At 44.0% G+C, this 12,196-nt stretch overlaps 1 protein-coding gene across 5 annotated transcripts in view; it reads left to right on the plus strand.

Moving 5' to 3' along the window:
• Positions 1-12,196, plus strand: part of nipblb (NIPBL cohesin loading factor b) — a 600,450-nt gene that overhangs the window by 317,495 nt on the left and 270,759 nt on the right. For all 5 annotated transcript variants that reach the window (XM_080189563.1, XM_080189568.1, XM_080189564.1 and 2 more), the window contains one exon: positions 6,275-6,355. In XM_080189563.1, coding sequence (XP_080045689.1) covers positions 6,275-6,355 — 81 coding nt within the window. The remainder of the gene's footprint in view (positions 1-6,274; positions 6,356-12,196) is intronic.

Below are 12,196 nucleotides of genomic sequence, written 5' to 3' on the forward strand. Positions count from 1 at the left end.
GGACCAGATGGAATGCATCCCAGGGTTCTGAAGGAAATGGCAGAGCTGATAGTGGATGCCTTAGTGATTATTTCCCAAACTTGGCTGGATTCCGGGGAAGTGCCGGAAGATTGGAAAATGGCTAATGTTACGCTGCTGTTTAAAAAAGGTAGCGGGCAAAAGGCAGGGAATTATAGGCCGGTTAGTTTAACGTCTGTAGTTGGAAAAATGCTTGAATCCGTCATCAAAGAAGAAATAGCGAGGCACCAGGAAAGGAATGGTTTGATAGAGCAGACGCAGCATGGATTCGTTAAGGGGAAGTCGTGTTTGACAAATTTATTGGATTTCTATGAGGATGTGACTAGTGCGGTAGACAGAGGGGAACCGGTGGATGTAGTGTTTCTCGATTTTCAAAAGGCATTTGATAAGGTGCCTCACAAAAGGTTGCTTCAGAAGATTAGGGTGCACGGAGTTGGGGGTAAGGTGTTAGCGAGGATAGAGGATTGGTTGCCTAATAGGCAGAGAGTTGGAATAAATGGGTGCTATTCTGATTGGTGGTTGGTGACTAGTGGAGTGCTGCAGGGATCGGTGCTGGGGCCTCAGCTATTTACCATTTATATAGATGATCTGGAGGAGGGGACTGAGTGTAGGGTGACGATTTGCTGATGACACGAAGATGAGTGGAAAAGCAAATTGTGCGGAGGGTGTGGAAAGTCTGCAGAGGGATCTGGATAGGCTGAGTGAGTGGGCGAGGACCTGGCAGATGGAGTACAATGTTAGCAAGTGTGAGGTTATCCACTTTGGCAGGAATAATAGTAGGAGGGATTACTGTTTAAAGGGCGAAAAGCTGCAGCATGCTACGGTGCAGAGGGACCTGGGGGTCCTTGTGCATGAGTCGCAAAAACCCAGTCTGCAGGTGCAGCAGGTGATCAAGAAGGCGAATGGAATGTTGGCCTTTATAGCGAGGCGGATAGAATATAAAAGCAGGGAGGTCTTGCTGCAACTGTACAGGGCACTGGTGAGGCCGCAGCTGGAGTACTGTGTGCAGTTTTGGTTGCCGCACTTGCGCAAGGATATTTTGGCCTTGGAGGGAGTGCAGAGGACATTCACTAGGCTGATACCGGAGATGAGGGAGTTGGACTATGAAGAGAGACTAGACTGGGTCTGTACTCGCTGGAGTTTAGAAGGATGAGGGGGGATCTTATAGAGATGTATAAGGTAATGAAAGGGATAGATAGGGTAGAGGTAGAGAGATTCTTCCCGCTTAAGAAGGATAGCAGGATGAGAGGGCACAGCCTCAAGATAAGGGGGGGGGGGTCAGTTTAGATCGGAGTTGAGGAACTTCTTCACTCAAAGGGTGGTGAATCTCTGGAATTCTCTGCCCATTGAAGTGGTGGAGGCTACCTCGCTGAATATATTCAAGTCATGGATAGGTAGGTTTTTGACAGACAAGGGAATTAAGGGTCATGGGAGAAAGCGGAAAAGTGGAACTGAGACACTTCAGATCAGCCATGATCTTATTGAATGGCGGGGCAGGCTCGAAGGGCTAGATGGCCTACTCCTGCTCCTAGTTCTAATGTTCTCGCCAACATCCAGTATAGTAGTAGTAGAAAGCATTCAGATAGTTACATGGGAATGATGGCTATAGAGGGATATGGGCCAAATGCGGACAATTAGGATTAACTTCGGGGTTTAAAAAAAAATGAGTGGCATGGACAAGTTGGGCTGAAGGGCCTGTTTCCATGCCCTAAGCCTCTGTAATAAACCTCCAAAGACTGAGCACATATTTGCTGCTCAATATCCCACTGACTATCTGAAAGTCTGTAATAAACACGTGACTGCCTCTTTTTTATTCGTAGGCTGTATTCTCAGAGCTTCATTTGATGCCCCCTCCAAGATATCAACCCTCCTCACTGTAGTAACTGACTCCTTACCTAATAATATCATGCCTCGTCCTCTTTTACCACCACCTCTATCTCGCCTGAAGATTCTATATCCCAGAATATGGAGTTGCCAATCATGTCCTTCCTTTAGCCATGTCTCTATGATGGTTACAATATCACACTGCCACATGTCAATCATTGCCCTCAACTCATCCGTTTTACCTGCAATTCTCCTGGTGTTAAAGTAGAGGCCATCCAGCCCATTTGTATCCTTCCTACAACTTCCACCTAGCATTGTATCATTGTCAAATTTTAATATATTACTCCTATCTCTTCATCTAAGTCATTAATGTAGATTGGAAATAGCTGAGACTCAGGTATGGATTCTTATGGCACTGTACTATTCACTGCCTTTCAGCTTGGAAAACCTTCGTTTATGCATACCCTCTGCTTTCCATCATGCTTAACTATATTGAAGATGTTTTAAACTTACACATCTGCAAACTTATTGATGTCTACTTAGATTTTCCAGCAGTGCTCCTTTTTTAACCAAATCCCTCAGTTTGGCATCTTTCACCAGTTTTAAAATTGTACTTCTGATAAGAGTCCAGATTTTTCATAAATGGTGGACAGTAGTGGTCCCAGCATTAGTTTATGTGGAACTTCACTTTGCACCATTTACCAATCTGAGTAATTGCCTTTAACATCATCTGCCTATTCTCTGTTTTCTGTTTGTGGTCATCATGTTATCCAACTTTGTTCCCTGGCTCCGCATATTCTGACTTTAGACACGAGTCAACCAAGGATGTCTTATTTTGAAGGTTTATTACTTTTGTTTTATTCTTTGAGTTAAGGTTGGTGAAACACAGCCTTCCCTTTTCAAATCCACACTGACTACATACGTATTTTCAGTTTCTAGATGGTTTACAACTTTGAGCAGGATAACATACCTTTCCTGCTACCAATATTAACTAATTGATCTCGTGTTGCTAAAAGAAATGACACTTTGAATCTTCCATCTCCCAAGAATACCAATGTCACAGGAAACAACAATTTTGAGATAAGGAGGCTGATTGATTGGCAAGTAACTTCTGATTGGTAGAGGCATTGCCATGAAAAATGCACTGGTTAATGGTGACTGACGGTTAACTGCCAAACATTGTTTGAAATTAAACCAGTCAACTTGACAAGGACTCAACAAGGCTCCATCGACAGCAGCTTCCAAACCCATGACCATTTTTATCTAAAAGGACAAGGGCAGCCAATACATAAGAGCAGTACCATCTGGAAGTTCCCCTCCATGACTTGGGAATATATCAACATTCCTTCACTGTCTCTGGGTCCAAATCCTGGAGCAACACAGTACCTAGATCACATTTTGATTTGATTTAATTTTGTCACGTATTAGTGTGCAGTGAAAAGTATTGTTTCTTGTGCACTGTACAGACGAAGCATACTGTTCATAGAGAAGGAAACGAGAGTGCAGAATGTAGTACATAAGAACATAAGAAATAGGAGCAGGAGTAGGTCATCTAGCCCCTCGAGCCTGCCCCACCATTCAATAAGGTCATGGCTGATCTGTCGTGTCTCAGTTCCACATTCCCGCCCTCTCCCCATAACTCTTAATCCCCTTGCCTATCAAAAACCTATCAACCCGTGTCTTAAATATATTTAGCGAGGCAGCCTCCACCACTTCAACGGGCAGAGAATTCCAGAGATCCAGTGTTACAGTTGTAACCAGGGTGTCAAGAATGTTCAACTTAAAGTGAGATAGGTCCATTCAAAAGTCTGACAGCAGCAGGGAAGACACAGTTCTTGAGTGAGTTGGTACGTGACATCAGACTTAGGTATCTTTTTCTCAACGAAAGAAGGTGGAAGGGAGAATGTCCGGGATGCTTGGTATTTTTGATTGTGCTGGCTGCTTGAACCTGCAGCAGTTCAAGGAGGCAATTCACCACCACCTTCTCATGCAAGTAGGGATGGGCAATATAAACTGGCCTTACCAGCAGCACACTCATTCCTTGAATGAATAAAATAAACTCTAATAGGTACATAAGAAGATAAGAAATAGGAGCAGGAGTAGGCCATCTAGCCCTTCAAGCCTGCCCCGCCATTCAATAAGATCATGGCTGATCTGAAGTGGATCAGTTCCACTTTCCCGCTTTCTCCCCATAACCCTTAATTCCCCTGTCTATCAGAAACCTATCTACCCGTGACTTAAATATATTCAGCGAGGTAGGCTCCACCACTTCAACAGGCAGAGAATTCCACAGATTCACCACTCTTTGAGTGAAGAAGTTCCTCCTCAACTCCGATCTAAACTGCCCCCCACCTTATCTTGAGGCTGTGCCCTCTAGTCCTACTATCCTTTCTAAGCGGGAAGAATCTCTCTACCTCTACCCTATCTATCCCTTTCATTACCTTATACATCTCTATAAGATCCCCCCTCATCCTTCTAAACTCCAGCGAGTACAGACCCAGTCTAGTCTCTCTTCATAGTCCAACTCCCTCATCTCTGGTATCAGCCTAGTGAATGTCCTCTGCACTCCCTCCAAGGCCAAAATATCCTTGCGCAAGTGCAGCGACCAAAACTGCACACAGTACGCCAGCTGCGGCCTCACCAGTGCCCTGTACAGTTGCAGCAAGACCTCCCTGCTTTTATATTCTATCCCCCTCGCTATAAAGGCCAACATCCCATTTGCTTTCTTGATCACCTGCTGCACCTGTAGATTGGGTTTTTGCAATTCGTGCAGAAGGACCCCCAGGTCCCTCTGCACCATAGCATGCTGCAGCTTTTCGTCTTTAAAATAATAATCCCTCCTACTATTATTTCTGCCAAAGTGGATAACCTCACACTTGCTAACATTATACTCCTCTGCCAGATCCTCGCCCACTCACTCAGCCTATCCAGATCCCTCTGCAGACTTTCCACACCCTCCGCACAATTTGCTTTTCCACTCATCTTGCTTTTCCACTCATCTTCGTGTCATCAGCAAATTTCTCCACCCTACACTCAGCCCCCTTCTCCAGATCATCAGGTCTAGGCATCACCCTGAAGAATGAATCAGCGAAAGGCGATCACTTATGTTATTCAGGTGAAATGGGTGCAATGTGTGTACATGTTTGTTCTGTCTTCAAAGAACAGGGCAATGTGCATTCAGATTGTTTAACAAATGTTGTTAAATGTGGGCTCTGATGTTGGGCTGTATTTTGAGTTTTGTTAGTACAAGCTGATACAGTCTTTGGTATGTACAGTGTCACACTGGCACTGAAATTCAAATACCACCTTTCTCAAATTCAAACAGAAATGCTGGATTAATTCAGCAGGTCTGGCAGCATCTGTGGAGAAAGAAGCACAGTTAACATTTTGGGTCCTCTGACTCTTCTGCACTCAACATTGTGTGTTTTTCTCCCTACAGACTCTACCAGATTTACTATGTTAATCCAGCATGTTCTGTATTTGTACCTCATTACTTATTTGTGTGAATGTGTTTTGGCTTGACGACGACATCCAGTTAGTGGCAAATACTGTTCACCATCTTCTGCATTGTAGCACTGTGAAGTAGCTGTTTTTAATAAATCTGGATACAAATTAATTTGAAGTAAGAGTTTTATATCTTCACTTTGATTAGTTTAAGAACATAAGAAATAGGAGCAGGAATAGGCCATCTAGCCCCTTGAGCCTGCCCCGCCATTCAATAAGATCATGGCTGATCTGAAGTGGCTCAGTTCCACTTTCCCGCTTTCTCCCCATAACCCTTAATCCCCTTGCCTACCAAAAACCTATCTACCCACGTCTTAAATATATTTAGCAAGGTAGCCTCCACCACTTCAACGGGCAGAGAATTCCAGAGATTCACCACCCTTTGAGTGAAGAAGTTCCTCTTCAACTCCGTTCTAAACTGCCCCCCGCCCCCAAACTTGAGGCTGTGCCCTCTAGTCCCGCTGTCCTTTCTGAGCGGGAAGAACCTCTCAACCTCTACCCTATCCGTTTTCTTCATCATCATATACGTCTCAATAAGATACCCCCTCATCCTTCTAAACTCCAACGAGTACAAGCCCAGTTTATTCAGCCTCTCTTAATAGATCAACATCTTCTGCCTTAATGAGATTTTTCATCTCATCTAATGTCATATACCATGTTGCTAGCTTCCCTGGTAAATAATGAGGCAAAGTTATGCGTTTAATACTTAAAGTATGTCTTTTTCTTTAGTTTCAATGTTTCCTCTTTTTTTGTTCATCCATAGTGCATAATATTGCCTCAATATAAGAACTGATGAGAATGGAGTAAATTGGACACTTGTTATAACATGATAAACATTTGGCGCCAGATTATTTGTTTTGCCATGTATACCCTGTCCTACCTGTCTTCCTGGAATGATGCAGTGACGATCTTTTTTTTTTATGTCTAGGTTTCTTCCATGGGAATTACACCCTTTTTTGTGGAAAACGTTAGTGAGTTGCAGCTGTGCGGCATCAAACTAGTGACGGCTGTAAGTGCTGTTATTGGAAATAATCAATTATGGTTTCTGTGTTTAATGCATCTGCAGATGAATAAATCTGATGCAATTTGCAAGAATTTGGTTCAGCTTTGTCTCAGTTGGTTGCACTCTTGCTCAGTCAGAAGGTTCGTGTTCAAGTCCATCTTCAAGATTTCAGTACACAAATCAAGGAATGCCAGTGCAGCACTGAGAGAATGCTGCACTGTTGGGGTACTGTTTTGGAGTATGGACTGGACACTTTTTCAAAGAAGTCCTAGTCAATACTTACACTTCTATTCTGATGAAACGTTGTAGAGTCATAAGAGGTTTACAGCATGGAACATAAGAAATAGGAGCAGGAGTAGGCCATCTAGCCCTTCGTGCCTGCCCCGCCATACAATAAGATCATGGCTGATCTGTCGTGGCTCAGTTCCACTTTCCTGCCTTCTCCCCATAACCCTTAATCCCCTTGCCTACCAAAAACCTATCAACCCGCGTCTTAAATATATTTAGTGAGGCAGCCTCCACCACTTCAACGGGCAGAGAATTCCAGAGATTCACCACCCTTTGAGTGAAGAAGTTCCTCCTCAACTCTGTTCTAAACTGCAACCCCCCCTCTATCTTGAGGCTGTGCCCTCTAGTCCTACTGTCCTTTCTGAGCGATAAGAGCCTCTCCACCTCTACCCTATCCATCCCATTCATCATCATATATGTCTCAATGAGATCTCCCCTCATTCTTCTAAACTCTAATGAGTACAAGCCTAGTTTATTCAGCCTCTCCTCATAGTTCAACTCCCTCAACTCCGGTATCAGCCTAGTAAACCTCCTCTGCACTCCCTCCAAGGCCAAAATATCCTTGTGTAAGTGTGGCGACCAAAACTGCGCACAGTACTCCAGCTGCGGCCTCACCAGTGCCCTATACAGTTGCAAATGGGTCCTTCTGCCCAATTTGTCCATGACCCCTGGTTTTTACCATTAAGTTAATCCCAATTACCCATGTTTGGCCCATATCCCTCTATATCCACCTTACCCATGTAACTGTCTAAATATTTTTTAATGACAAAGTTGTACCCGCCTCTACCACTACCTCTGGCAGCTTGTTCCAGACATACAATCCTCTGTGTGAAGAAATTGCTCCTTTGAACCCTTTTATAACTCTTCCCTCTCACCATAAACCTATGCCGTCTAGTTTTAGATTCTTCATCTTTTCCCAAAGTTAGTTGACTATCCATCTATCTTATCTTTAGAACATAGAACACTACAGCACAAACAGGCCTTTCGGCCCACAAGTTGCGCCGATCGTATCCATACCTACCAGGCCATAGAACTATCTGTAACTCCCAATCCCAGTAAATCCCATGTACTCATCCAGAAGTCTTTTAAAAGACCCCAGCGAGTCCCCTCATTATTTTACAGACCTCTATAAGATTATCAGTGCTGTCTCACAGCACCAGGGACCCAGGTTCTAGCCTCCTACACCTCCAGGGAAAAAAAGTCCCAGTCTATCCAGTCTCCTGTTAAAACCCAAAAAACCATCAAGTCCAGGTACATCCCACTAAATCTTTTCTGCACACTTTCTAGTCTAATAATAGCCTTTCTCTAATAGGGTGATCAGGAACTGCATACAGTGTTCCAAATGTAGCCTTACCAATATCTTGTACAACTTTAAGACATCCCAATTCCTGTATTCAATATTCTGACCAATGAAACCAAGCATGCCGAATGGCTTCTTCATCACCCTGTTCATCTGTGTCTCCACTTTCAAGAGCTATGAACCTGTACCCCTAGATCTTTGATCTGTAACTTTGCCCAATGCCCTACCATTAACTGAGTGAGTCCTGCCCTGGTTCAGTCAACCAAATTGCATCATCTTGCATTTATCTAAATTAAACTTAACTGCCATTCGTCAACCCACTGGCTCAATTGATCAAAATCCTGTTACAATCTGAGATAACCTTACTGCCACAACCTTGATGTCATCTGCAAACTTATTGACCATGCCTGAAAAATTCTTATCTAAATCATTAATATAAATGACAAATAACAGTGAAGCCAGCACTGATCCCTGAGGCACACCATTGGTCACAGGCCTTCAGTTTGAAAAACAACCCTTTACAAGCACTCTGTCTTCTGTCATCAAGATGTGGAGATGCTGGCATTGGACTGGGGTAAACACAGTAAGAAGTCTGTCAACACCAGGTTACCTGACGAAGGGGCAAACCCCAAAAGCTAGTGGGTTTACTATCAAATAAACTTGTTGGACTTTAGCCTGGTGTTGTGAGAGACTTCTTACTATTCTGTCATCAATCCAGAACAGTCTCAAATGAAGGCTTGAATAATGTACCAGAAGTTCTGAGACAGGTAAAGTTTAGTGAGGAACTGAAGGAAATCAATATTAGTAGGGAAATGACTTTGGGAAATTATTGGGATTGAAGGTGGATAAGCCTCCAGGCCTGATAACACAAGAACATAAGAAATAGGAGCAGGAGTAGGCCATCTAGCCCTTTGAGCCTGCCCCGCCATTCCATAATCTTCACCCCAGAGTACTTAAGGATGTGGCCCTGGAAATAGCAGACCCATTTGTCGTTTTCCAAAATTCTTTAAACTCTCGAATGCTTCCTACATATTGGAGGGTAGCTAATGTAAGCCCATTATTCAAAAAGGATGTCATGGAGGTTTACAGCATGGAAATAGGCCCTTTGGCCCAACTTGTCCATGCTGCCCCTTTTTTAAAAACCCCTGAGCTAATCCCAATTGCCTGTATTTGGTCCATATCCCTTTATACCCATCATACCCATGTAACTATCTTAATGCTTTTTAAAAGATAAAATTGTACCTGCCTCTACTAGTACCTCTGGCAGCTTGTTCCAGACACTCACCACCCCCTGTGAAAAAATTGCCCCTCTGGACACTTTTGTATCTCTCCCCTCTCGCCTTAAACCTATTCCCTCTAGTTTTAGATTCCCCTACCTTTGGGAAAAGATATTGACTATCTCGTTGATCTGTGCCCCTCATTATTTTATAGACCTCTATTAGTGGGGGGCAATTTAGATCAGATTTGAGGAGGAACTTCTTCACTCAAAGGGTGGTGAATCTCCGGAATTCTCTGCCCGTTGAAGTGGTGGAGGCTACGGGTAGGTAGGTTTTTGATAGACAAGGGAATTAAGGGTTATGGGGAGAAAGTGGGAAAGTGGAACTGAGCCACTTCAGATCAGCCATGATCTTATTGAATGGCGGGGCAGGCTCAAAGGGCTAGATGGCCGACTCCTGCTCCTATTTCTTATGTTCTTAAGATCACCCCTTTACCTTCTCTCCAGAGAAAAAAAGTCCCAGTCTATTCAGTCTCATTTCTCCTTACTACTCAATCCATCAAGTCCCAGTAGCATCCTAGTAAATCTTTTCTACACTCTTTCTAGTTTAATAATATCCTTTCTAAAATAGGGTGACCAGAATTGCACACAGTATTCCAAGTATGGCCTTACCAATGTCTTGTACAACTTCAACAAGATGTCCCAACTCTTGTATTCAATGTTTTAACCAATGAAACCAAGCATGTTGAATGCCTCTTTCACCACTCTGTCCACCTGTGACTCCACTTTCAAAGAGTTATGAACCTGTACCCCTAGATCTCTTTGTTCTGTAACTCTCCCCAGTGCCCTACTATTAAGTGAGTAAGTCCCGCCCTGGTTCAATCTATCAAAATGCATCACCTTGCATTTGTCTAAATTAAACTCCATCTGCCATTTGTTAGCCCACTGGCCCAATTGATCAAGATCCCATTGCAATTGGAGATAACTTTCTTTACTGCCCACTATGTCACCAATCTTTGCATCATCTGCAAACTTACTAACCATGCCTCCTATGTTCTCATCCAAATCATTAATATAAATGACAAATTACAGTGGGCCCAGCAGTGATCCCTGAGGCACACCGCTGGTCACAGACCTCGGGAGGTAGAGAGAAAACAAGGAACTAAGGATTGGTAGGCCTGACGTCAGCACTGGGGAAATTGCTGGAGTCCATTCGTAGCAGTGGTATGATCAGACATGGCGGCACAGTGGTTAGCACTGCTGCCTCACAGCGCCAGGGACCCAGGTTCTATTCTGACCTTGGGTTATTGCCTGTTTGGAGTTTGCACATTCTCACTGTGTCTGCATGGGTTTCCTTTGGGTGTGCAGGTTTCCCCCCTCAGTCCAAAGATGTGTGGGTTAGGTGGATTGGCCTTAGTGTCAGGGGGATTAGCAGGGTAAATATGTGGGGTTAAGGAAATGAGGCCTGGGTGTGATTGTGGCCGTTACAGATTCGATGAGTTGAATGGTCTCCTTCTGCACTCTAGGGATTCTGTGGATAATTTAGCATGGATTTTTGGAATGGAAATCATGCTTGATGAATCTTTTGGAATTTTTTGAGGATGTAGCTCATAGACTTGACTAAGGAGAACTGGTGGATGTGGTTTATTCAGACTTTCGGAAGGCTTTCGACAAAGTCTCATGTAGTGCATTACTGTCTAAAGTTAAAGAGCAGTTTTGGCTCTTTTCTGAGGAAGGATGTCTTTGCTATAGTGGAGTGCAGCAAAGGTTTACCAGGCTGGTTCCTGGGATGGGTGGACTGTCATAGGAGGGAGAGATTGAGTCAGTTAGGATTATATTTTCCTAGGGGTGCTGAAAAGTGAGATGGGATATCATGGAAACTTAAATTCTAACAGAATGAGACAGGATAGATTCAGAAAGGATGTACCTGATGGCAGGGGATTCCAGAACTAGGGGTCATAGTTTGACGTTAAGGGGTAAATCTTTTAGGACTGTGGTGAGGAGAAATTTCTTCACCCAGAGGGTGGTGAATGTGTGGAATTTATTACCACAAAGTAGTTGAGGCCAAAACATTGTGATTTCAAGAAGAAATTGATATAGCTCTTGGCACTAAAGGGATCAAGGGATATGAGGAGAAAGCGGGATTAGGATATTGAACTTGATGATCAGATGTGATGAAAATGAATGGCGGAGCAGGCTTGAAGGGCCACACGGCCTACCCCTGCTTCGAGTTTCTATGTATGTTTCTATGTGAACTCAACCCTTTCAGACTCTGCAAACTCCTTATTAATGTCTGGGGGCTAGTGCCAAAATTGGAAGAACTGTATCACAGACTAGTCAAGCAGTAGCCTGACATAGTCATCCTCTTAGAATCATACCGTATAATGTAACATACTACAACTGTACAGGGCGCTGGTGAGGCCGCAGCTGGAGTACTGTATGCAGTTTTGGTCACTGCACTTGCAGAAGGATATATTGGCCTTGCAGGGAGTGCAGAGGAGGTTCACTAGGCTGATACCAGAGATGAGGGGGTTGGACTATGAAGAGAGGCTGAATGGACTGGGTCTGTACTCGTTGGAGCTTAAAAGGCTGAGGGGGGATCTTACAGAGACATATAAGATAATGAAGGGGATGGATAGGGTAGAGGTAGAGAGATTCTTCCCGCTTAGAAAGGATAGCAGGACTAGAGGACACAGCCTCAAGATAAGGGGGGGGGGGTGCAATTTAGATCGGAGTTGAGGAGGAACTTCTTCACTCAAAGGGTGGTGAATCTCTGGAATTCTCTGCCCGTTGAAGTGGTGGAGAATACCTTGCTGAATATATTTAAGTCACGCGTAGATAGGTTTCTGATAGACAAGGGAATTAAGGGTTATGGGGAGAGAGTGGGAAAGTGGAACTGATCCACTTCAGATCAGTCATGATCTTATTGAATGGCGGGGCAGGCTCAAAGGGCTAGATGGCCTACTCCTGCTCCTATTTCTTATGTCCCAGGCACCACCATCACCATTCCTGGGCATGTGCTGTCCCACCGGCAGGATAGACC

This window comes from Carcharhinus amblyrhynchos, chromosome 5 (assembly GCF_965287045.1).
Source record: "Carcharhinus amblyrhynchos chromosome 5, sCarAmb.v2.hapA, whole genome shotgun sequence".
Lineage (NCBI taxonomy): Eukaryota > Metazoa > Chordata > Chondrichthyes > Carcharhiniformes > Carcharhinidae > Carcharhinus > Carcharhinus amblyrhynchos.